Genomic DNA, 25602 nt, shown 5'->3' on the forward strand with positions numbered 1-25602 from the left:
ATTGGTCTTTTAAGTGAAATAATTTTCAGTGCCTGCCGCACTGAGATTATGTCAGTACGTTATTTGAAGAAATGTGTGGTCTATCAGATATGGAGAGCTTTGCATGCATTTCTTCAGAAAACTGTAGTATAACTACTCTGTTATTCTATATTAATGTGCAACTTTCCTTTATGCTAGTACAAGTGGAGCCTTAGAAAGAGATACACTAGCCCTTGGAGCCTTGTTCTTAGAGTATGTTGATCTGACTCGCATGCTTTTGGAGGCTGAAAATGATAAAGAAGTCGAGATCCTTAAGGATATGAGAGCACATTTCAGTGCAATGATTGCCAACTTGATTCAGTGTGTTCCAGGTATGGTGCTGAATTATCTCAACATACTAAGAAATTGCATTTAACATAGGTATTGGAAAAGTAATTTTTTGTGTCTTGTTTTGTCTGTGTTTTTTCACTGCTTGTGAATTATCATATAATGAATGTAAAGTGGAATGTAGAAAAAAATGTCTTCAGAAGTCCATTAAGATTGAAATAAAAATACCAATAAAGCTTGATGAAGCTTGTAATAGTCGTGTATAAGAATCACCTCTTTAAAAGCCTAGCAAAGAAATTGTCTGTGACCTCTAGGTACTTCTTTGACATAAGGCCTTATTTTCTTCCCTCTGACTTGATTGCCAGACTTCATAAACTCAGACAGGCCTTGAAAAATACAAGTAGGTGCAGACAACATCCAATATTAAATGCAGTGAAAAACTTGCCCAAGGTGTTGAGACGGTACCCCATGTTACCTGAGTCCAGTTGTATCACAGAGATTTGTCCAATTGATTTCATGTTTTTTATATATTGCAATATCCCTTCAGAAATATAATGTAATTACATTAGCAAAAAAGCAAAAAAAGGCCTTTGCTTTAAAAGGCTTCATATAATTAGTGGAAGATGAGGTCTGGAGCTTTTTTTTCATTTGCTCAGGTAATTCAGCTGTTCATCACATACTTGTCATAAACAAGGAGGTGCCAAGTTTCTTTTATTTATTGTCCCTACCTATTACTGTATTAGAGTAGGACTTATGTATTGTTTAGGCTCGAATTTAAAGGATTGGAAAAACCAAGTAAATATTTGCCACTAAAGGAATGCAGGAGGCAGTGAAAACTCTGATTTTGTAATTAGGTTCTTGCATGCTTTTCTATAGTCAGATGTACATGTTTGTATAACTACACATTAATTCAAAACTGAAGGTTCTTAGAAATAAGATGCATCTTATTTGCTTGGTTAGATTTTTTAAAGGAGCTTAGATATTTTGGAGTAACTGTATATTGAACATATAAAAACCCCTCCTTTTTTGTAGAAGTTTGAAAATTATGTCATCATTGTGCCAAGTGAATGTGTATTTAATATTAAACAAATCACAACTATTTCTATTTCTGTTCACTTAGTTCACCACAGGAGATTTCTCTTCCCTCAGCAGAGCTTGAGGCATCACCTGTTCATCTTATTCAGCCAGTGGGCAGGACCTTTCAGTATTATGTTCACACCGCTGGACCGTTACAGTGATAGAAATCATCAGATTACAAGATACCAGTATTGTGCATTAAAGGTATTAAAGTTTCAGTGTACAAACCAGTAACAGTAATTTTCCAGTCAAAAATACACCTAATTGTAGGGTCTATTTCCTTTTATTTCAAAGAAATTTGAATTGGCATACTTGAAGCAAACTTGTATGCTCATAGGTATATGTACAGTATAGCACTGAAATTACATGTTTTTTTCTTTGTAGACACTTTTCAAGGCTAATTATTTTAAAAACCAGAATGCATTTTGAAATTTTACTTAGCTGTTTATTAATGGGTTAGCAGATTCAGCAAGGAGATCGTGGGCTCTGAAATGAGCTATAGCCCCAATTCAGAATCTCGGGATACTGAATCTGTACCAATATACATCTCAGGAATGCCTCCCACACTTGCCTGGAGACATGCTCAGTAATAATGTACTTTTGTGGCAAAACTAGTTGCAATTCCCCTGCATGAGTAATCTGGGAAAGTGATAGCTTATGTACTTACATAAGCTGCATCACTTGCTGTAAGACAGTTTTAATTTTTGCAGTAACATACTATCAAAACATCTGAGTATATTACGATTGTTTTGTAGCTTGATATGTGAAGACTGAGTAAAATGACAAAATGTATCTTGAAGATAGAACTCCCTCCAAAATGCTTTGGGCATGATCTGGAATCCAGTAAAATCTATAGCAACATAATTATTGAATTCTAGCAAAGTCAGCTGTTCCCATTTCCATCATAGTTCCCTCAAAAGAGGAAACAAGTGGCAGTCCTGTTAGCCAGAACGCAAATCATTCTGCAAGGTTCATTGTGTTCGTTTTTGTGTAATTGAAGTTTGGTGTATTTCTAGGCCATGTCGGCTGTGCTCTGCTGTGGACCTGTGTTTGACAATGTTGGTCTTTCCCCTGATGGATATCTTTACAAATGGCTTGATAATATTCTGGCTTGTCAAGATTTACGTGTAAGTACTGACCAAAATGCAACACTGATGGACAATTACTCACTGTACTGGGTGAGTAAAAAGTTTGTGACTGTAAGAACTATGACTGCATACATTCTAAAAATCCCTTCCTGCTTGGTAATGTAGATGCTGATGAAAAAAATCTGAGTGAAAGTTGTGTGGGTAGATCTTGCAAATATGAAATAAATTATTCAGGGAAGGAAAAAAAGTGGTTTTTTTCTTCTTAACAAACGTAATAGACTATTCTTGCCATTTTCCATTTTTGTGAAGGTGGGCTTCGACTTTGTAGCTACACAGTCATAGTTCTGTGTTTGTAACTGATTGGACTACCTCTTTGATTAAGGACGAGTAGATTGGTGATTTTTATCAAGTGGAGGGAGAGAGACAGCAATCTTTCCCTTTTGGTATCTTGTACTTTGTCCTGCTCTTCTCCCTAAAACTCTCATACCAGCGCATATATCTGCTAAGAAAAAGTAAATAGCAGAACCTAAATAAATGCATGTGGAGCAGCTAGAGGATACAGGCTGTGGAAATGGTAATTGATTAGGGGGAAAAAAAGTTGAACAATTTAAAGAAAGAATTAATAGCTACAGAGAAAATCCTTCAGAAATTACATGGGATTTCAGAATGTTGGTAGGGACAGAGCTTTAAAGACATGTGCAAGTGATAAGCAGTCTGTACAAGTAGTTACCTACGCTTGGTGACAGAATATTAATAGGCATTAGTGTTTGGTGTACCAGCACTGTCCTGTACTGAAGGAACATGAAGTCCAAGCCTTAGTTGTGATGTGTTTGTAGCAGTGGTGGTACCAGAATTAAGTAATTCATGGTCTGGGGGGAGAGTCGTTAGATTGCTTGATGTAGTTGGATTAAACATACAGGTTTTCAGTCTTGTAAAAGGTATTTTTCTTTGTCTGCCTTGCTTTGTGTTAGTCAAGAGAAGGATAAACCTAAAAGTCAGTCACTGTGAAATTCACATGAACTAGGCAATCAGCTAACAAGTCAGTTACTGATATAAATGGAAGTTGCCCAAGAACACCTATCAAGGATCTTAGATTTTCCAAAGGTTCTGTGCTTTTTTGTTGTTGTTGTGCTTAATTTTGGACAATTTATTTCATTTATGTAGTCTTTGTACCTACCATTTTTTCAAGTGGTGAGTATTGAAACCTGAGTCACATTCCAACTCCGCTATCCCTAGAATAAATTTATTACAAATGATCTAATTTCTTTTTACATATTTGAATTTTCCATTTTCCCCATTTTGCCTATGTCACTCTAAGAATTTTAGAGAATGAGCATATCTGACCCCATTATCATGTTTTGATGTTTGCTCAGGTTCATCAGCTTGGCTGTGAAGTTGTAGTCCTGTTGCTAGAACTGAATCCTGATCAAATCAATCTCTTCAACTGGGCTATAGATCGATGTTACACAGGATCATACCAGCTTGCCTCTGGGTGTTTCAAAGCCATTGCAACTGTGTGTGGAAGCAGGTATTAATTAATCTATTAATCTACACTTTCAAATGTAAAGAAAACTGAAGATTCAGCTCACTGTGTGGTAAGGAGTTGTTGGTCACACTCATATCTTCTCAAACAGTGCTTGGGGACTGTATTGCTTGATTTTCATGATTCTGAAAACAAAGGGATGTGCTTGGTAGAAGATGTTCTTATTATATGTATATTTGAAATGTGGGGTGTTTTGATGCTGTTTTGCTCAGAAAGATACAAAAAGCTACAAGTTTCATTTGAATGTAAGTCGTAAATCTGGTTTCAAAAGATTTGGCGTGGTTTTTAATTTAATTTATAAAAGAAAAAATGTTTTAAATGTCAATAGCTTGAAAGTAATTATTTTGACTTGTCATTATCTTGAAAGTCATGTTCTTTTTCTACCTGGCTTTCATTTGATTTGATTAGTTCCTTTTTGGTCAGCTGGTATCATCATTACTGCTAATGCTGAGCAAGCACAAGCTACGTGAAGATATGAATACAAATATTGCTTTTGTGTCAGGCCTTCATAAAACCCTATCCCTATTTTTTATTTTCAAAGACAAAATTTATAGAGAAATTAAATAATGCAGAAATTTGCATCTTATTAAAATAAATGTGAAAATTTACTCTTCACAAAAGTAATTTGGCAAGATGTCTGAGCAGCATAGAGAAATACTCAATAAAGAAATACTTGGGATTTGGAAAATCAAAATAAGTCAAGAATTTTATAGTTTTTCTGCTAAACTGTTTTGTTCTTGCAGGAACAACTAGACTAGAGACTGAGTTATACTGAAGTTTTAAAAATATGAATGGAATTTTGCATTTGCAAATCCAGTTATGGTAACAGGGTTTTTATTTTAATGAGCACAAAAACATAGCCGTTTCAGCCAGTCTTTTTTCCTCAGATGGTGTTACCTGTGCCACTGTGTCCTAAAAATTAATCTTTTCCATTCTTCCAGTAAAAAATTGAGAGTATGATCTTCATGATTTATTTTGAAGGGAAAGTCCTCTTTCTAGCAAGCTGGGAATTTTTATTAATATTTGAAAACTGTTAATAGTTTTTCCTCTCTCATCTGTCAAAATGTATCAGGAGACCACTGCTTTAAACTACCTGTAAAATGAGCAGCAGTGTATCTCATTGATGATGTGTCCATCCAGCTTTCTACAAAGAAGCCACTTCATTTCTTTTCTTTTGCATTTATTTTTTACACAGTGGAAGGACAAAGAGCCAGTTACAGAGATTGGCTTGCAGCTAGTATTTGGAATTACCAAAATGTCCCATGCCACACATGTATCTGCCATATTAAAAAGTCCAAATAGGCATCCTGCAGCCATCCAGGAGCACTGTAGCTGACATCTAGGTTGTTAAATTGATGGTTCAGAATTCAATCGGTGCATTTACAAATCATCATGAGTAAACAGAAATCTATTTAGTGCAAATCCAAGTATTGTGATGTGGGAATTACTGCTGTAACAATATTCTCAGTAAGTTAATACTTTGATATGTTTAACTTTACAGTTGATGCTGACTTTATAGATAGCAGACTTTTTGAAGCAGTTATTCATGTTTACTCTTTGAAAACAATTTTTATAAAATTGTCTAGTACCTCAGAATGTTCGTGTCAGACATAGTGTCTTTTGTCCAAAGGGACTGTTTTAATTGCAGCTTGGCTTAAGAAATTCTTTATCCCTGGAAATTTTCATGCTCCCCATTTTCTTTCACGGGTGTCAGTCTGTCCTGTACACAGTTTATGCTATAAATTAAAATGAATTGACAGTTACAGATACAGGTATTGCATTTATCACTGTGGGTAGCTCGGTGCATTCCTAAGCATCAGTCTAAGGTAATTATAAATAATCCTTTCTTTCTTCCCATTCACCAGATGGTCCTTTGATCAAGCAGTGTGTATTCATAAGAGCTCCCTTTCCCATATTCTGATGGTAGAACAGAGAAAAGAAAGATGACATTCTCTTTAGACCATATTACAGAGTAAACCAGAGTGAATATAATCTGCATTCCTTACCAGCATTCACAAAAATGTTCTGTTTATTCTTCTAGGAACTATCCTTTTGATATCGTGACGCTTTTAAATCTGGTGCTGTTCAAGGCATCTGACACCAACAGAGAGATTTATGAAATTTCCATGCAACTTATGCAGGCATGTATCAGCTACTTATTTCTTCCTCCTGTCCTTGGAGACTTTTTTGATGAACTTCTTATAGAGCACTGTTATTTGTGCATTAGTTTTGTTTTGAAAACAAGCAACCAGTTATGTCTTGGCTATAAATACTTGCAGGAATATTTATATTAAGATGAATGTTATAGTGTCTTTTGTATTTGGAGCATATACTCTGAAACATGTAGAGCATTCTCTGATAGATAAACTTGAAATGCTGTTATTTCCTGAATTAATGAATTTTTATTGTCTCATTCCTTTTTTTTTTTTTTTTTTTTTTTTTGGTCTTTTATAGATCCTTGAATCAAAGCTTTTTGTTTATTCAAAAAAGGTAGCTGAGCAAAGACCAGGCAGTATCTTGTATGGGACACATGGTCCATTGCCACCTCTTTACAGTGTCTCACTTGCCCTTCTTTCATATGAGCTAGCAAGGATGTATCCTGAACTTACCCTCCCACTTTTTTCAGGTACCTATATTTATTTATTATCTCCTTTACATTTTTGTACAAATGCTAGACTGCTACCATTTTGAACCACAGTTCTGTTTATAAATTTAGCTTGACCTGTTTTTACTCCAGTTCAGATCAAATCAGATTTAGGAATCCAGTATGTGTTTCCTAGAGGTACTCACACAAAGTACAGAAACAAACCTTCTTTGGGGACTCTGTGCCACTTAGGTGATCTTATGGTAAATTTGAAATTACAAGTGCCCTGAATGAGTTAAAATGACATTGGCAAACTCTGCTATGATGGGTTCTCATGTGATTCTTCTTACGCATACATTTATATAAATCATACTTGTGAGGATATATTTCTTAATTTTTTTATAAAAATTTGGGCAGATTGGGCATTTATAAACTTTGGGCAGATTGATTGCCTGTGTCCAGTTCTACCAGTGATTCAAATCACTCTGAGTGATCTCTGCCTTCTGTTATTTGCCACATCTGCATGTTGCAGCATTTTTAAATTTTATCAGAAATGCATATTTTCAGGATTACTGAGAAAAATTTTAAGGAATGAGACCTGCAGGAGCACAATTCAGAATACGCCCACTCTGAGACCTTTCCTGGGAACAATGGTGTTTTCAGACATATCTGTCTGTTTTAATTAATCTTATGTGTTTCTCTAGTTTTTAAATAACAGAATTCAAATGTCTGTAATCGTGGGAATTTTTACTGGCTCTTAAAATCCCTTTCTGTTGTTTTTACTCAGTCTGTAGTGGCTGGAGGGAGAGTAAAGGAACAATACATCATCCTTACATTTCTCAGTGCCCAAGATACCATGAGTTATAAATAACGGGTGTAGGGAACTTCCGATGGCTCATTTATCATTAAGCAAATGCTGTTCATTATTACTGGTATCATCTACTCATGTTACTGTAATGACTGTGTCATTAAAAATACCTCCGATATACAGGATATTACAGTCCAAGTGAGAGATCCTTTCTGTACATGTAGAATCATAAGGAGGAGAGAACAGTGTGTGTCTTCACGATTTTTAAAAACCAGGCAGCAAATAAAGAAAGGAATTGTTTGCTCTACTGATTTTACAGATGATTTCTAGTAATGTGAGATAATGTGGTTCACTTTGGCAGGAAGCTGTATTTCTTATCCCAGATTTTCCAAATCCCTTTGCCTTACAGTGCCAGTTCTTTTTTTATAAATTATATAAAGTGCTGTATACAAGCACTCCTGAACTGACAGCCAACTATGAACTTTATAGGCCTCCCCACAGGAAATAGGATCCCAATATATGCAAGATTTTTTCTGTAAACTCAGTATAAGTGCTTTATTATTTAAACTATAGCTTAGAAACCTGGAGGCCAATGGGGCATTTGTAATTCTGCAGATCACTTTTGTATGTTCTCCAGAAGCTCTTGGAATTCTAGGGTAACTACTTGTAACTGAATTATCCTTTTTTGTCTTTATTGGCTTCCACTTAATATATAACATGGCACAGTAACAAGGAGTGACTTTCTCTTTCTAAGCCCAGACTGTTAGTTATTTTAGACAGAAGGCATGACCCATTGCTTGCTATTATTGAGCATTAATTGAGTGTTTCTCTTCAGGAAGCTCAAGAACATGTTTTTGTATGCTTGTAGTGTGCAAGGTAAAAACCATCAGATAGCCTAACAAACATCAGAAATGTGACTTAAACAGTGTATTTAGGGTTTCCATCATAAATTAATATGTTGTCCTTTTCAACTCTTACTATTTTAGAGGTAAGCCAGCGATTTCCAACAACACATCCAAATGGAAGACAGATTATGCTTACCTATCTGCTACCATGGCTTCATAATATTGAACTGGTAGATAACAGACTGCTCCTCCCTGGGTCAAGCCCTACCACGCCAGAAGATGAACTGAAGGACAAGGATGGGGAAATAGCAGTCACAAGTGGACTAAAAGGCAATGGCTGGGGCTCACCTGAGGCCACCTCCCTGGTTCTTAACAATCTCATGTATATGACAGCCAAGGTATAAAAGCAAATCAAACAAAGAAACTAACCTGTAAAACTTTTGTTTCTTCCCTCCAGTACCAGAAATGTTACACTGGAACACTCTCTACCAATCAGACAAAACCCGCTTGATTTTAGGATTACTTTTTGAATTCACAGTCCTCAAGAGTATTTGTTTTCTCATATGATTTATGTCCTTCTGTGGATCAGAACCTAAATAGTTTTAGATATAGTTTATGCTCTGAAGTCTGTCAGGCAGCTTTTAAAAATACTGTTTTATAACTTTTTACAGCATTTCACTGGTTTTTTTTGCATGAGAAAATGCTCTAAAAGAACATGCTTTAGTTTGGAAGCCTGTATATTTCAAGGAATGTATGCCTATGATTCTTTGCAGTATGGAGATGAAATTCCTGGACCAGAGATGGAAAATGTCTGGAATGCTTTGGCCAACAATGAAAAATGGAGTAACAACCTTAGGATAACACTGCAGTTCCTCATTAGTTTGTGTGGTGTTAGCAGTGATACCATCCTTTTACCCTATGTAAGTCTTTGCACTTTATTTACTGCTGATAACATAGGTTTTAGTGAGGAAAACAGCTATCACCTGCAGAAAATTAATTTCTGTATCAAAACCAACATATACCCTAAGACATACCAACATATTCCCTAACACACTGTACAAAATTAAATGGCAGGAATAAAAGTGCCAGGAAACTGAAATTAAAAGAAAGGAATTGAGTAGTTCAAATCTCAGTTTCCACCAGCGGAGCACACCCCATTGCAAGTAGGAGATGGGCTTCTCTCAAGCAAAGAGAAACTTTGCATGTCTGTGTACAGGGACAGCAACAGAGACTGGGCATTAATTGCCAGAAAATGCTATATTCTCTTCTCTTTTAGCAGACTAGAGCTTTCTGTGGGACATCTCAAGAGACAGAAGATAGTTAACCTTTATAAGCTCCTTACCATATCAACTTCTGCCTCTACACGACTGTCATAAATTACCTAACGGTTGCTGCAATGTGCTGGATATTGTTATTATTCAAGCTAAAATAAAATCAGGGCTGTCTGAGAAAAGCAGGCTAGTTCTATTCCCATGTTCCTTATTGCTCAGTTGGTGCGTGAAACAGAATCTAAATTTAGAGAATTTTCCAGCACAATTACAATATGTTGTTTTATTAGTTAACCTCTTTCCACTGATTTCCCTGAAATACATTTGAAATTACTATTAATGTGATGAAATTTATCTTAAAAGCCTCATAAACATTCTTCATTTACAGTTGCTGAAGTAATAGTTTGCCCAAAATGTTTATGATGACTGCTGTGCATATTAGAATAAAGAAAAATAAAGAAGCCTATAAAAATCTTCAAAATGTTATCATACCATAGTCATCCTGTTTGTTTCCTTTTATTGTAGGTTTACTGTTCTATATTCTCAAATCAGTGTATATATGCGTCTAACTAGTCAAAAGAGGAAAAATTTGGAAGTGGTGTTGATGTAAGAATAAGCTCAAGGGTTTTATGAGAGGAAGACAAAGGGGTTGATCTGAAGTAAGACCTTTCCCTCAAGCGTGACAGAGGCTTTCTATTCAGTGCTGACCATGCTTTGAGCAGGAGGTTAGATGAGAGACTTCCCCAGTTCTTTCCAACCTGACTCATCCTACAATCTATGACAGACTTGGGATTATGCCCAAAAGGGGTCTCCATCAGGAGAAGCTATGTTGGCAGAGAACAAGTGGAAATCACTTGTTAGAGACAAGACCCAAAATGAGGGCTGTTGCCCTCATTTCTGACAGCTTACAAAAGGAGCAGGGGCAGTTTTCTGAGAGGAAGTAGTAGTCCTGTGCTGAGGACATGTCTGACTCCTAAATCCAGCCTGACTGGAAAATAACCGTGTCACCTCTTGCCCAGGAGCTCCTCACGTACCTTATCCTCCATCCAGATACTTGCCAACCCAAAGCTTTCAGCACCTCCTTTCTCCAAATCTGTTACCATTCCACAGCTCTGAGCAGCCTTTCCTCAAACTCCCTCCTACCCAGAGCACTGCTTTCTTCAAATTCTTTCTTTGCCCCAAAGCCTTGGATTTCACAGCCCTGTCCTCTTCTAGGACAGTACAGTCCTCTTACTCCACGAAGAGAGCAATCTGTTCTGACATCTACAGCTTCATCTGCTCAGCATCTCCTATTTTGTGTGTTTGCCTTTTTTGGTCTCCCTCCCAGGCTTCCAGGGGCTGGTGGTGGCAGCAGCTGACAAGGTTCCCGCGTTTTCTACCACCCAGTTAATCTGTGTTTTGTAATGTTGAGTTAAAAGTCTGATTTTCGGATTTTGCAAAATCTGAAAAAGTTTTTAGCTTCTGTAGGAAACCTGACTGTGCTTATGAGTCACCCCTTCACTGATAGCTTTGTCTGGAGTAGGAAAATGCACTGGTCTTATCACATGCATCTGCTCAGTGTTTTGCTAGTGCCCTGGAGTTTACAGATGAGAAATCCTACCTAGCTGTTAACTACACAAGACTGCTGATACCATAAACATGTGTCTTCCATTATCATGTAGATAACAGATACACTTTAGCAAACAAAGATCATTTGGACAGTTTATCAGCACTGTTCCAGGTCACCTGGGCTTAAAAGACCACAGAGTTGCAAGATTGCCAGTTTGCCCATCTCCTTTAGGAGCCCCTGTGCCCCCGAGGCAGTCACCGGCTGCTTTGTACCTTCAGCCATCTGTTCTCCCTGTGTGGGTCACAGGAGTGGGTCACAGAGAAAGCCAAAAGCATGCCTGACTCATTTTTTAAATGCTTTTTCATCATCTAGATTAATTGCTTTGTCTCTTATGTTTCCTTTAAACATTTTTTCCCAGTGCCCCAGTACAAATTGCTGAGCTGTCCGTTCTTCCACATTATGTACTGAAAGATTTCTTAGAATATTTACAGTTCAGAAACCTCTTCAGCAAAGACTTAGTGTTGGGGACGTGACCCCTTCAGGGGTGAGAGATGCTGAAAGTGGCACTGTGAACCCAACCAGAAATGAGCCTCAGGAAGGAGATGGATTTGTATCTGGAAAGTCCCTGGGAAATTTTTAGCACAGTAGAGTAAAAGAGACTTTGCATATGTGCGTTTTCTCTAAGCAAAAAGAAAAAAAGAGGGGAAAGAGAAGCAGTAAGGAAGTTATTTTAATGGGAGTATTTAAGAGTATAAGAACAGCAATACTTGGTGAGGCCAACAGACAGTTCAGTGTAATATATTAGCTCCCCTATAAGCATCTGTTTAGGGACATCTTTAAAAACAAGCAGGCAAGAACGAAGAGATACATCCCCATATGGTCTCCCAGCTCCAGCAGTTTATGAATCAAGTGTTTCTGAGCTGGAGAGAGTCTCTTTTAATAGTGATCAGGGTTTTTTCCTCAAGAATTCAGCCTAATTCAGTCTCAGTATCTCAACAGTCCTCATTGCTGCAGTGCAGGTTTGAGGTCTTGTTAAAAGATTGATAGAAATTTCCAAAGTTTCTATAAACTATACTCTCAGATTTTTCAAATCAGTATACATGAAGTCTGTATACATAATTGCTCTGCCTTTCTTCAGTTTGCTATTACTTTGCCTACAGATATAAGTAGCAACTCAGAGCCTGGCTTAATCTTTGTGGCCACAGCTACAGTTTTGTAGATGTGCATGTTATATATATAGTTATATACCTAAACAGTTCATTTTGAATAGTAAGCAAAAACTTTGAAGTAATTATATCATAGATTCACTCTGCTGGGGAAATGATCTTGATGTCAAAGTGAGAAGTTTTATTTCCATATGAACTGTACGTGGTTGTGGTGTCTGCCCAAGAGCAACACTTGCATCCTCGATCGTTTCAGTACTGCAGTGTAACATTCATTGATTTCTCTGGAAATTCATATTGTTCAGAGTTTAACAACTGTTGTTTTCTTCCACAGATAAAGAAGGTTGCAATATATCTATGTCGCAATAACACGATTCAGACAATGGAAGAACTTCTTTTTGAGCTGCAGCAAACTGACCCAGTGAACCCCATAGTCCAACACTGCGATAATCCTCCATTTTACCGCTTTGCTGCCAGTAACAAAGCCTCAGCTGCAGCTTCTGGTATGGCCTGAATGTGTTTTCATTGTGCTCTCCTGCTCTTTTGAGTCTTCATCTCTTTGTAAAAAAACAACCTCTTACTTCTCCATCCATTCGGACCTGTGTACATAAAGTACAAGTTTCAGGGCCTTGTTGCATGTCTAAATTACAGTTCTTTTTAATTCCTAATGGTGTATATGCTTTGTTAACATACGCTTAATTATCTTAACTATTTTAATAGCATATTACCAATATTTGATGCTGTTCAGAATTCTTCCACTCTTCAGAAAACTCCACTCTCTAGTGGTTCTTTTACTCAGAACAAGAAATTATCATCTATGTGGTGATCTTAAGCAGAGTTTCCTGAAAACTGAGAGCCTCAGTGGTGTGGCAGTTCTGTTTTGAAAGGCCTAATGCTATTTCCAAGCTGCAGTAGTCAAATATGCTTAAGAACCAACCCCACATTTAACCTTGTACATGTTTTGCCAAATCCTTGAAAAACAATAGGCTATGTCACTTGAGCATGACCTTAGATTAAGGAGTAGCAGACTATCATTCTGTTAATCTACTTGTCAAAGCATGTGAACTTTACACCATCCAGCCATGGAAGCAGGTCCTGGTCTGTAGAAGTGACTGTTCATTCATTCACATGTGCAAGTACTTGCAGGATGGTCACTTCGACTATAGCTGCTAAAAAACCCTTTAAGTTATGGGCTTTTATTGCTTTGCAGATGGTGTCTGCTGCATGTAACAGGTGTTCTTATTCACTTCTCATATACAGGAACCACCTCCAGCAGTAACACTGTTGTAGCTGGCCAAGATAGTTTTCCTGATGCAGAGGAGAACAGAGTGGTGAAAGAGACTGATGAAAGGTTTGTGGCTTGGGGTTTTTTTCCTCCAAAGTGTACATGTTTTCCTAGGCTAAGGGTGAGATGTTGGACAAAGTTCTGCATTGTATTGCGAGGAACTCTGGTGCTCAGACTGTTCCTAAGTGGGGTTATCCCAGTATGTATAATTTTTTTTAAAAAAAGCTATTCTCTTGATTCTAGTTCCCAACTCTTGTTTAAAACTACATTGTAAAGGAACAACTGTTAAACTTACATTGAATGAATTGTGCTCAGTAGGTCATGGTTTTGTAGGAACTATCCACAGAGGTGAAAGAAAAAAACAGGAATGTGCACCAAATAATAACTAGTAAAATCTTTACGAAAAATCAAATTTGATCACACCATTTGATTTCATGGACAGTGTGTAAAATTTGGTTTGCAGACTGTGCTGGTGATTATGTCAGTGATTGCAAAGACACCTCCTTTGGATGAAATGTCTTATAGAGGACAGCTATGGAAAATATCTTGCTTATAAATCATATATTCAGTTTAGACTTTTGCTACTTGTGGTGCATACTGACAAATGACAAATGAATAAATGCAAAGCCTAAAGGCCATCAGATCCTAGAGTACAGACATACAGATTGTTTCTCTCACAGAAACACTCTTAGTTTTGCAGAACAACTTTGGACAATTTATAATAGCATTTGTCAGTAAGTGTATTAGTATTACATTAGTTGCTTATAGTCACTAGTATCACTTCAGTAGTCCGACCCACCTTCCCTAAGTTTCAGAGCTTAGAGGTACAGAGAAAATTATGTGAGCAAACCTTTCTGTACTTCAGAACCTTTTGAATTACTTGCCTGCTACATGTTATAAACATTAGTAGCATTTTGTCAGGTTATTTATATGTGTCTGCTAGTTTAAATGCAAGTAAAAAAAGTCACTCAGTGCTAAGTAAGGTTTCAAATTGGTAGTAAAACGGATTTGACTCTAAGTGATGTTTTTCAGTATATGCACTAGAAATGTACTTAAAAAGATAATAAAGTTCTTTTTTTCTCTGAATTATTTTATCATTCTTTACATAAATGTTTATGACTGTATAGTTTTAAGATAGATTTTTATTCAGTTGATTCACAGCCAAGTTGAGCAAACATCTCCTGTAGTACTTTCAGTTGGGATTTCTTGCCTTTTGTAAGTTTTAAATGTGACTCCAGAAAGGTTTTTAGCATTCAGATCTGCCAGAGACTTTATGATAAAAATGAAAGGAAAATGACAAAGTTCTGATATTGGTATTCAGGTTCCTGCTGAAAGACACCTCAGAAAAGAATGGAAAATAATTTGCCTGAATTCAGTGCTGGCATTTATGTTACCAAAGCCGGCTGTAAGTGCATCTGTACTTCAAAACCAGTGTGTCAACCTTATAATGTCCATTAATATTGACTTCATGTGTCAAGGCATACGAAATAATGAAGGTCATTGATAGAATACCATGTATTGGATGGCTCACGATGCCTTTATGTCAACTGTACAAGGGATTTATTGCACCCTTATGGGACACACATGCTTTGGAGACAGTGTAATATGTTGTTGTATAGTGAAATATCCTGCACTAAGGTGTATGAACATTAGTAAGAAATTGAATTGAATTTTTTCTATAAAATTTTCAGTCTTGTCTTGTTTGATACATTGTTATTTGTAATTAGTTTCCTAGTTTTGCAGGAATGGCAATGGTTTTAGATCATCACTAGTGCGTGAGCTGTCAGTGTGGCTCCTCTCATTCCAGTTCAGGCCTGATTACTCTGAGAATACAAGCTGGAGGAAGTCAAAGGAGATCACCAGGAAAAGTTAGCTTAGCATGAATCTTCGGCAGATTTGAGGACAGCTGTGAGCAGTTTTCTCTGGCTCTCATATCCCTTAACTTCTCTATTAGGTCTGCTCTGGCATTTGCTGGACTCTCCTCTTGAAGGGTGATCAGCGGTAGTTCATCCTGCTTGGTTCCTGTGCAGGCTTGGCTTTGGGCTATCCAGTCAGTCACAGAATCACAGAATATTCTGAGCTGGGAGAGACCCACAAAGATCATGGAGTCCAACTCTGAAATGAATGGCCCAAATGGGGATTGAACCCACAGCCTTGGCATTATTAGCACCATGCTTTAACTGCTGTATCAAATTGGCAGGATTTTACCCATGAACATGATCTGTGACAAATACTAGCTATGAACAGTTTATATCTCAGTTCATGCTTAGCAGTTTCGTGCTTCAAAAAAATCACACATTTGCAGCATAAGAGTTTCCCTTTGCTGAATTTTAAAAGCTTGTGACACAGGAGCACACTGTTAGAACTTCTCATAAACTGGCTGCAAAAACGTTTTGTGGCAAGGATCAGCATTACATTCAATTGCTCTCCTGTGAAAGTGCATGCTTAAGGAAATGCTGGGGGTTTTTTTTAGGGTAAACATTTAAGTCCAGATGTTTAAATGTCAGTCTGTGTTTTTAACAAAGATTTTTTTCTTGTATTTGAAGGTTCAGTAATGTCGTCAGAGCACATACCCGACTCGAATCGCGCTACAGTAATAGCTCTGGAGGGTCTTACGATGATGACAAAAGTAAGTTCTCTTCAATTAGTGAAATATCTGGTGTTTTGGTTGGAGAGGAAAACATTCTAATGACCATCAGAGCCTCTCTGTTTAAGTTCTGTATAAACAGTAATGTAGCATCACCATTCAGTGAGTGTCCTTATTTTACCTTCATACCTCATTTAATTAATTTACTTTGTTTAATCTGGGTTCAGTCAAATGCATTTGAAGGCCAGAGAACTTCACAGAAAGCAGCAGCAGAGAATCCTCCAGAGAGTAACATATTGGGCCTTCCATACATGGCAAGGCAAAAGACTTCTAAGAGCATTAGAGCTTGTGCCATTTGGCAGTATATCCCTCCAGATCAAGTACTGTTGTATGAGCATGAAAAGAGGTTGAGGAGTTTCCAAATATGAGATCTTATCTCATCTTTAGCTTTTATCTGCTCTCTGCAACCAGTTTCTGGCTGCTCTGTGCAAACGTGTGTTAGAGGGGAGATGGGGCTCCTGAGCATGCTTCTTGGTCTTTCTGTATTTCTGCTAAATGGGCTGTAAATGGACACCTGGTGCTCTCTCCAGAGATTCCAAAGAAAACCAATGTTAACTATTGAACAATAGTGCAAAACTGAGGAGTTGGATGGCTTGACTTCATTTCTGGAAGACAATTTACATATTTTGGCTAGGCCCTAACCAAATGTAAAAGAGGCAAGATCTTGTTATTGACTTTCATCTCTGGTTTATTAAAGCCACGTCAAGTACAATATAGCCCATAATGTCTTGGTTTGGTATTACAGACACCATTTTGGAACAGTATTTTGACATTAAAAGTAAAGATTTTATGTTTTTCTTAATCCAAGTAATTTTTGGCAATACTCTTAGGCAAAATACACAGACTGTAAAATATGTTACAATAGGATAACTTAATGTACACCAACAACTACTATTCATAATTATGAAGCACAGTACTGATAAAATATTGTGTATGTACAAACTCCAGTGTTGAAATACATTAAAAAGTGTGCAACATCTTGAACTCAGTGGGGTTCAGTACATTTGTCTCGGATTTTTTTTGGCTTTCTGGTTCTGCATCTACTTCAAATGCTTCACCAGAAGTTAATTGAAGCACTGGTGCTAATCTGATCTGCATGAATAATCTTTCAAGACAGAAAAATGTTTATATTATCAGAACAGCCTTCACAAATATCTGGTTTTGACAAGATCTTAGAGTGATAAAAGGTTAAAAAATACTGAAATTTTCTTTGCTCTTTTGGAATGTCTCCTCCAGCCAGTGCCCAAATGTTTTTTCCTGCCTGTACCTGCAAGGTTTGTAGTACTGTGAATATTTATGCAAAGTGTGCTCCTCACAGGGGTTCCTTTAGCAAGTATGTGAATACCTAGAAGGAAAATAAAATGTATTTTGCTTAGCTACTGACATTTATGTAGAATTCTAATAAGAAAAAGTAATTCTACCTCTCGTCATTCTACAAGAAACACAATGCAACTTCCATTAAGAAAGCGCAACTTTGTCCCTCAGCCAGCCAGCCCAGGCTGTGAAGGATTTGGGGGTATGGCTTCTCCTCTCTCTCCAGTCTACTTGAACATTCATGTATTGCTGAGGATATAGATAGGGAACACAGCTCTGCAGCACAGAAACTCTTTTGTTCAGGCAAGGATTGTATGCATCTTCAAGGTGCTTCTTTTCTTTTTTTTCTCAGTCTGCACATAAACCTGTGAAAACAGAAGTGAGGATTTAGGTCTTGGTGTTAACTTCATGAAGCACTTTTCTGTGAAACACTTAAACTGGTAGAAATAAGTAGTTCCTGTGCAGTGCTTTGTCTGTGAAAAGCATCTGGCAAACATTATCTGGTTAATTCTTAGAAGAAGAATATGTGAAAATGCCATACTTTGCTACATTATTAAGTCAGTTTATTCTTCTTTATCTGTAACTAATTAACCATCCTCCAGAGAATCTAAGTAGAGGTCTAAATCATAAAGATATAAAGTGTTCCTCAAAAGACCAGCACTTAAGAATGGAAGTTATAAAGTTGGCAATCTAGAAATAATTGGAGGAACAGCTACTGCATTGCAGGTCTCCTGAAGATCTGGAAATCTGAACAAAGTGGTGATGTTCACTAGAAAAATCTGGCTCTGATACTTTTGTAGGCATCAAAACAGTTTTGATAAAGCATCAGATACATGCCGTTAAAAAAAAAAAAAGGAAAGTGCTGAGAGTTTCAAGCTTACCTAAAATACAAAAGCATAACAAAACAAAACAAACAAACAAACAAACAAAAAGACAAAAAGAAGGAACAGAACAAAAAATAACACTCATTAAAAATTCAAAAAGGGCAATGTTTGAATGTACGTCAAAAACAGACCTGGAAAGGATACTTTCCATGGCAGTGTATCACAGACTGCCAAACCTCAGAAATAAAAACTGACCAGTGGGAAAATCAAGTGGAATGAGAGGGAACAAAATACAGGAGAGATGAACGAAACTGTGCAGCTGAGACAAGACAGAAAGTGGTGGAAATAACTTACTTGACCCACATCACTGCAGATAAACAGGTGGAAGAAAAAAACCCTAATGCTCATTAACAAACAGCAGCTGTCATACTAAAGCAAAGTTAAATACATCTTTGAGAAATTCAAGATATAATTCATCCCTGTTGAAAGAAAATTACCCTGAAGATGTTTTTTGCATTCCTTATGCCTCCTTGCTAATTCAGGACATTTTAACTTCTGCCTTTGTAGCATCGCTCAGCAGGGCACTGGTGAGGAGTTGCAAGAATGTGTCACTGGTACTCAGCTCCTTGCAGCAGATGGCTTCTGACAGCAGCTTTGTTGGCTGAACTTTTCCCTCATTTTTGAAGAGAAAGTCTGTTGCTTGGTGCTTTGTGATCTGGATCCAAAGCTACTAAGTGACAGCAGGGATTCAGCTGCTGCTCCTACCATTCAGTGCTGTCTGCCTGGAATCTCTTTAATTTCCAGAAGCATGAAAGAGGGATTAAAAATGCATCACTTGTTATTGAATGCAGGAATTTGCAAACCTCATGGCATCTTATCACATTATTCCAAACAGCTGAACTCACATGTTAGCATAAAATCTATTTTAGTATTTCTCAAAAATAGGTAACCAGACTTGAGTTTTATGCAGTTTTTTTGAATGCTTTTCAATGCAGATGATCCTGTTTCTCCATATACAAGCTGGTTATTGAATATTGTTGAAACCAAACAGCCACATCCCCTGCCCATGCCTTACAATGGAGGATGCTGGGCACCACTTGTGGACTATCTCCCAGAAACCATCACACCTCGGGGACCCCTTCATAGGTGAGCAGTTTCTCATTCTAACATTTCAGACAGTGAGATGTTTCCTCTTAGTCATTGACCAACACCAACCCAACTGTCCCACCACTCTGAAAATCATACATTCAATTTCTGCTGATTTCCAGTGCAAAAATCAACATGCAATTAAAGCTCACAATTCTACCAGATTTCTGCCAGAAAGCCTATTTACAATGTAGGACATCACTGATAAAAATAAGACTGTTGAAACAACTGAAACAGAAAAGGGAAATTTCTTTTTCCCAGGCCTTTGTGCCTGTTATTCCTAGCACTTTGTTCTTTTATTTTAACTAGGCTGTGAATATTCTGAAATTCCTCTTTTACATAATTTGTATTGACAATAATAGGCTTTTTCCTGTAATGGGTGCTTATTTACTTGATACTATAACTAAAGTGCTTCATCATTAACCATATTGAGAAGAAATGCTACAAATGTGTAAATTTATAGGTTGTGTATTTCTTCAGAAATAGGCATCCTGTTTCTGCTTTCCTATTTCCAAGAGGTTTGAAACTGATGCTGTGGTTTAACTTCCAGGTGCAATATTGCTGTTATCTTCATGACCGAGATGGTAGTGGATCACAGTGTGAGAGAAGATTGGGCTCTTCACCTCCCTTTATTGCTACATGCTCTCTTTTTAGGTAAGACCAACAGAACAAGAAACAAAGTGTAAATGTACTGTTGTCCTTTTACTTTAGTTTTGCTGAAGCTGTGGAACTGTGTTTCTCACATGTTTTATGATTTCCTCCCCCCACCCTAAAAGAAACAGCCCAAGGCAGTTACAGTCTGTAAATTAGTCTCAAAACTTTGAAGCTTTTTAATATTTTGGCCAATTTCACCTAAATCTGAGAGGTATGTAGAAAGCCATGCAAATAAACATATGCAGAAACAGAGTTATGATACTAGTAATCCATTAGAAAAATGTCTTTAGTTATTTGTTTGTGCAATAAGGTTTCAAAATCACAGATTTTTTATAAGGAATAAATATTTATTTATTAATACCGTTTGAGACAATCCCTCGGTTATATGAATTAAAACTAAATTTAACTGGTAGCAAAATGTAACTGGTTTGGTGGTAACTAAAGTGAGATCACAGCTTTCAGGCTTCAAGTTCAGTTTCTCTAGAGTTATACCTCCTGTGGAAAATTTTTCTGTTCTGCAGTAGAGCTCTTGTGAGGTTGTAAGGAAGTTATGCTACACATTAGCCAAGGGTGTGAATGTAGTTAAAAATAAAGTATTGCTGTCCTGTTGCAATGTAAGCAGGCAGATGCATCTGACTGAAAGGCAAACTAGAAACTAGTATGGTGGCTAGCTGAAGAGCTGGTATCCTTACATTTATTGGAAGGAGTGAGAAAATATTAAAATGAAAGGATTTTGCAATGTATGTGTGTTTAATAGGCTATTGAATGGTTTGTAGTACTGTTGGTGAAGCAGGCAGGCAGACTGCTGGTTTGAACTTCCTAGCTCTAGTGCATGAAAATCACTGCTGTTTAAAATCTCTTTTGCAACCAGTGTGAAATGAGTTGAGCAGCTAGACTCCTTTCCCATGGAAATGTGTCCATGTTACAGAAGCTTACCCTCCTTGGAACTCTTCCAGGTTCAAGAAGGCACCAGCACTGGACAAGCACAAAGACTGAACTGTCCTTCTCACTTCCTAGTTAGCAGAGCTGTGCCAATACTTTCATACAACCTTGGGGTTTAATAGGATTTCAGCTACAAGTGTTGCCAATATAGAATTTATTTTCAACTAAAATAATTTTTTACGTCCTTTCAGATGTGTGTTAAAACAAGGTAGGATGCGTTCGTTATCTCCTGGTAGGTGGAAGTAAATGGAGAAAGGGGAATAGGAACAGAAACCTTAAGAAGCTGAAAAAGAGGTGGACAGGATGGCCGCAGTTCTTTGGAGGAGGCTACTGGGAGATGAGTGAGACCAAGGGTCACAGGGCCTCCAAAGAATTGCCCTTAGGAGCCAAAGGCACAGTGTTCAGACTATGACAGTATGAGCAGCTTTATTATTGCAGGCCAAACAAGAACCAGCATGAATAGAGTATATTAGAAAATACCTGACTTGAAAGATCTGCCGGCTGCTGCCACACAGAGTAATGAAGTAGCTGCTTTTTTAAAGAGGAATATATCCTGAGAAGAGAGGAGTTGAAGAAGAAAAAAAATAATTTTTTCAGCACTGAAACTACTCCTAAACAGAAGAAAGTATGTTTAAATATACTGCAAGGTACTGAAAGAGAATCAAAAAGAGATTACTAAAGCAGAGTGCAGAAATAGCTGTTTCCTTCATATTTGTGATTGGTGAACTATTCAGGCTGTTTTAAAATCTTACAGATATCAGCAGTGTAAACCAAATCAGAGTCTTTCAGTGCTATATCTTCAGTCTGAGTTCTGCATCCTGATTTAGGGGCTAATTTCTCATGCTACTCACTGGTAGTTGAAGTTCTTTTTCAAGTTATTTGTCTCTAAGGTCCTTTTTTAATAAATCAGTATCTGCCTCTTACAGTTTGCACTCATTCTAAAGCTGATATCTGTCCCAGAAAGCCAGATACTGTGGTAAGCAATGTAATTACAACCACCATCAAGAACACCTCATCTTTAAAGGTTTTACAGACCTGTCAAATTAACACTGCAGTGAGACAGAATGCAGAAAGCTGTACTGCCACTCAGTCTTTGTACCTCCTGTGTGAGACCCCAGACTGGAAACTAAGCATACACATACATTTTAGTAACAGAACTGGTGACTGTGTCTGGAAATACTCCATCTTTTGTTTATTTGCTCTGTTGTCATGAACTGGCTTGGAATTTTTGCTATTTCTGGAATGTGACCTTGTTTATTATTACTTCATATTCAGAGATTGCTGTAACCTTTTCTTTTAGGTCTTGACCATTACCGCCCAGAGGTCTTTGAACACAGTAAAAAGTTACTGCTTCACCTTTTGATTGCATTATCTTGCAATAACAACTATCAAGCCATTGCGTCTGTGCTTCTTCAGACCAGAGAGATGAATGAGACCAAGACTCTGACAGTACAACCAGCATACTTACCTGAATATCTTTACACAGGTAATGAAGCAAAAGAAGAACACTGTATCATACTGTCAGGTTTTGATAAATCAAAGTAATAAAGTGGCAAATATGAACAGTTCCCATTAATATTAATTCCATGTGAACTACCCTAGAGGTGCATGCCATTTATGATTAGATAACTTTTCATAATAGTGAGAAAGTTATCTAATGTAAGGCAAAATATGTAATGTAGTATTTTAAAATTAATAGGGCTAAAACTTCTTGATTCCCCCCTCAGGGAGCCAGGGCTACTTGAAATGAGAACAGTCATTCCTCAACCTTAAAAGAAATGAGTATAATAATTCTAACACAGAAAGAGCAGCAAGAATGTGCAGTTCAGATTTTCCATTATTAAGTTAAATTTCACATGATACACACCCTCCTTTATATCACTGAGACATTTCATTTCTGTCCTGAAATCTGTTTCTACATTAGGAGGCTTACTTCAGACCTCTTCTGAGGTCAGTGTTCTATTACTTTTAGCAATCTACCTGTTTTTAAGGAGCTGGTTGGGAACAGTTTGCAGAAAGCTGCTAGTTAGATTTTCTGTTGTCATATAATATTACTGAAAGCAAGTGTACCGTTGAGTTTTGAAGGAATCAGAGAATCAATATAAAGTTATGGATGTAGGATTATTTGTTGCAAGAGGGTGAAGAACTTTACCATACAGTGAAAAACGAAAAGTAAAGATTCTCAAATTAGTGGTGTTTCCATGGTTCCTTAGGAAGTAATAAGTAATTTGGCTTTATAAAGAATATTACTTGATAACTTATTATTTTTTCTGAGACACAACAAAATTATTTTAAAGTAATGAGCAGACGGGATAGGTATTTTAGGTTGATTAATTATTTTGGCCAAAGATTTCTTTTCCAGGGCATACCTGTAAATTATTAAATGCAGAATAAAATTCTTACATTAAAATTATATTACTGCTTTTCTGCCAAAATGAAAAAGTGTTTTCATTATTGCATCTGAAAAATGTAATTGGTACCCTGAGTCTGACCCTCTGAAGTTCAAGAAGTTATCAAGACTTGGTATTTTGGACTGGTTTTTGAGAAGCTAATATAAAGAGTGAGAGTGTGGGTGAGTAGCTATAGCAAAGAATCCTAACTGAAAACACTTGAGCTCAGGTTTGTTCCACATAATGTCAGGCAACTAAATTAAGAGTCTTCTGATTTGCAATGGATTTTGTCCTGCTCCCATTTTTCCCACAAGGCCATTTTTTTCTGTTGTAGATACAGCCTAACATGATTAAAAGTCTAACCTTAAGAAAACAGGTCTTAGTTTCTAATTTTAGCTCTGAAACTGTGGCAAGCTTTTGATGTAGCAGAGCTCTTACTCAGGTATTTCATCCTAATGCTGAAAATATTTTGCATGACTAGTCCAGTGGTTACAGTTACTAAAGGTGTTGAACAGAAGCCTTAAATATTTGTGTCTTGATTTCCATTACATTTGTAAAATTAGACAGCATAATTGTCCTAAAAATTCCACCCTGCAGTTTTTTTCCACATCAGACTAGTCTAGAGAAGTGAACTTCGCATGCACTTTGCCAACTTCTAAATTCACTTTACGAAAAGTCCTACTTCTGAATGTAAAACCCCCTAGAATATTTGTTTTCCAAGTACTGTTGTCCTTGTGCAGTAAAAAAAGAAATCTGGCCTTGATATTTTTCATTTTAGACTGGATTCTACACATTTAGAAACAAAGTACCATCTTCACTCCCATCAGCATTTGAGGGTTGTTGTGTTCTGCAGGTTTTCCCCACATTTCCCAGTGGAAGGTTTTTGCTGCTGACTCTGAAAAGAGCTGCTTGGCAGACACTTCCATCTGCAAAGCTGGCCCAACAGTGCATTCCGTCTTTATCTCCTCCCTTTTGGCTGGCAGGTGGCTTTGACTTTCTGCGGGAATACCAGTCCTCTCCAGTGCCAGACTCTGGCTTGAGCTCCAGCTCCACCTCCTCCAGTATCAGTCTGGGAGGCAGCAGTGGAAATCTCCCACAGATTACACAAGAAGTTGAGGACATGGACACTGCAGCTGAATCAGATGAGAAAGCAAACAAATTAATTGAGTTCCTGACAACCAGGTAATGCAGATAAGCAGAAGATATGTTTGTGCTCGAAATGCATACTTTCATGAAGCAACTTAAAGGAAAATGACTGAGCTTTAATAGTAATTGCAGACTCCCATTCCTCTTTTATTGATATGTACCTTAGTAGGTAGGTACTTAAAAGCACTACAGTGTCAGAAAAAAACAGAAAAAAATCTTGTCTGACAGAAACAAAATGTTTAATTGACTTATAGTTTTATGTTCAGCAATGAACTAATGGAAGAAGACAGTTTTATTATTATAAAATAAGACATAAATTGTACAGGGCATAGTGAAAGGCCATAGTGAAACTAATATTAACTACCAACCACAGCCAGCAGATTGTAGGCACAATCTTAAATTGAAAAACAGGGATTTGTTTATGCTGCTCTTTACACAGCATAGCTTATATTTTAAAATTTACAGCATGGGAATATTTCTTTATTTGTATTTAAAATTCTGTTCAGTTGCATGTTTTCCAGGTCATCACCCTGTAAATATCTAAGTGGCTGTACAGATTATATATTTTAACTGATTACATTTATTTCAGATAACTCAATTTTTGCACTTTGTTATGTATCTCTTTAAGGGCATTTGGTCCACTTTGGTGCCATGAAGATATCACTCCCAAAAATCAGAACACCAAGAGTGCTGAACAGCTCACTAATTTTCTCCGCCATGTTGTATCTGTATTTAAAGATTCCAAGTCAGGTGGTAAATATTTCCTTTCATAACTAAAAAAATATTCCCTTGTGGTCACACTTAATGTTTATCCCATGACTTGGTAGATCTGCTTATGCAGAAGCACAATAAATATGTCTTAACAAGAACGTATGACATATGAAAGAATTGCTTTAGAACAGTCATGCTAGATTAAATGGTGGCTAAATGTTGAACTGAATATTTCTTCAAAGCTGTTGGTAGAAAGCCTTTTGATTGGTTCTGCCAGATAAAATCTCTTCTGTGTCCTGTTGGTAAAATACA

At 37.1% G+C, this 25602-nt stretch overlaps 1 protein-coding gene across 11 annotated transcripts in view; it reads left to right on the forward strand.

Annotated features, from left to right (window-relative positions):
• Positions 1-25602, forward strand: part of FRY (FRY microtubule binding protein) — a 227796-nt gene that overhangs the window by 155455 nt on the left and 46739 nt on the right. For 8 of the 11 annotated variants that reach the window (XM_048295017.1, XM_048295020.1, XM_048295010.1 and 5 more), the window contains 16 exons: positions 178-350; positions 1427-1587; positions 2400-2510; positions 3845-3999; positions 6056-6155; positions 6469-6640; positions 8393-8649; positions 9025-9171; positions 12566-12734; positions 13492-13582; positions 16063-16145; positions 19297-19447; positions 19998-20101; positions 22344-22529; positions 24417-24615; positions 25208-25332. In XM_048295017.1, the coding sequence (XP_048150974.1) occupies positions 178-350; positions 1427-1587; positions 2400-2510; positions 3845-3999; positions 6056-6155; positions 6469-6640; positions 8393-8649; positions 9025-9171; positions 12566-12734; positions 13492-13582; positions 16063-16145; positions 19297-19447; positions 19998-20101; positions 22344-22529; positions 24417-24615; positions 25208-25332 (2384 nt within the window). The remainder of the gene's footprint in view (positions 1-177; positions 351-1426; positions 1588-2399; positions 2511-3844; positions 4000-6055; positions 6156-6468; positions 6641-8392; positions 8650-9024; positions 9172-12565; positions 12735-13491; positions 13583-16062; positions 16146-19296; positions 19448-19997; positions 20102-22343; positions 22530-24416; positions 24616-25207; positions 25333-25602) is intronic. The other 3 variants (XM_048295021.1, XM_048295011.1, XM_048295016.1) reach the window with 1 other exon arrangement.

Source organism: Corvus hawaiiensis, chromosome 2, assembly GCF_020740725.1.
Source record: "Corvus hawaiiensis isolate bCorHaw1 chromosome 2, bCorHaw1.pri.cur, whole genome shotgun sequence".
In the NCBI taxonomy this organism is placed as follows: Eukaryota; Metazoa; Chordata; class Aves; order Passeriformes; family Corvidae; genus Corvus; species Corvus hawaiiensis.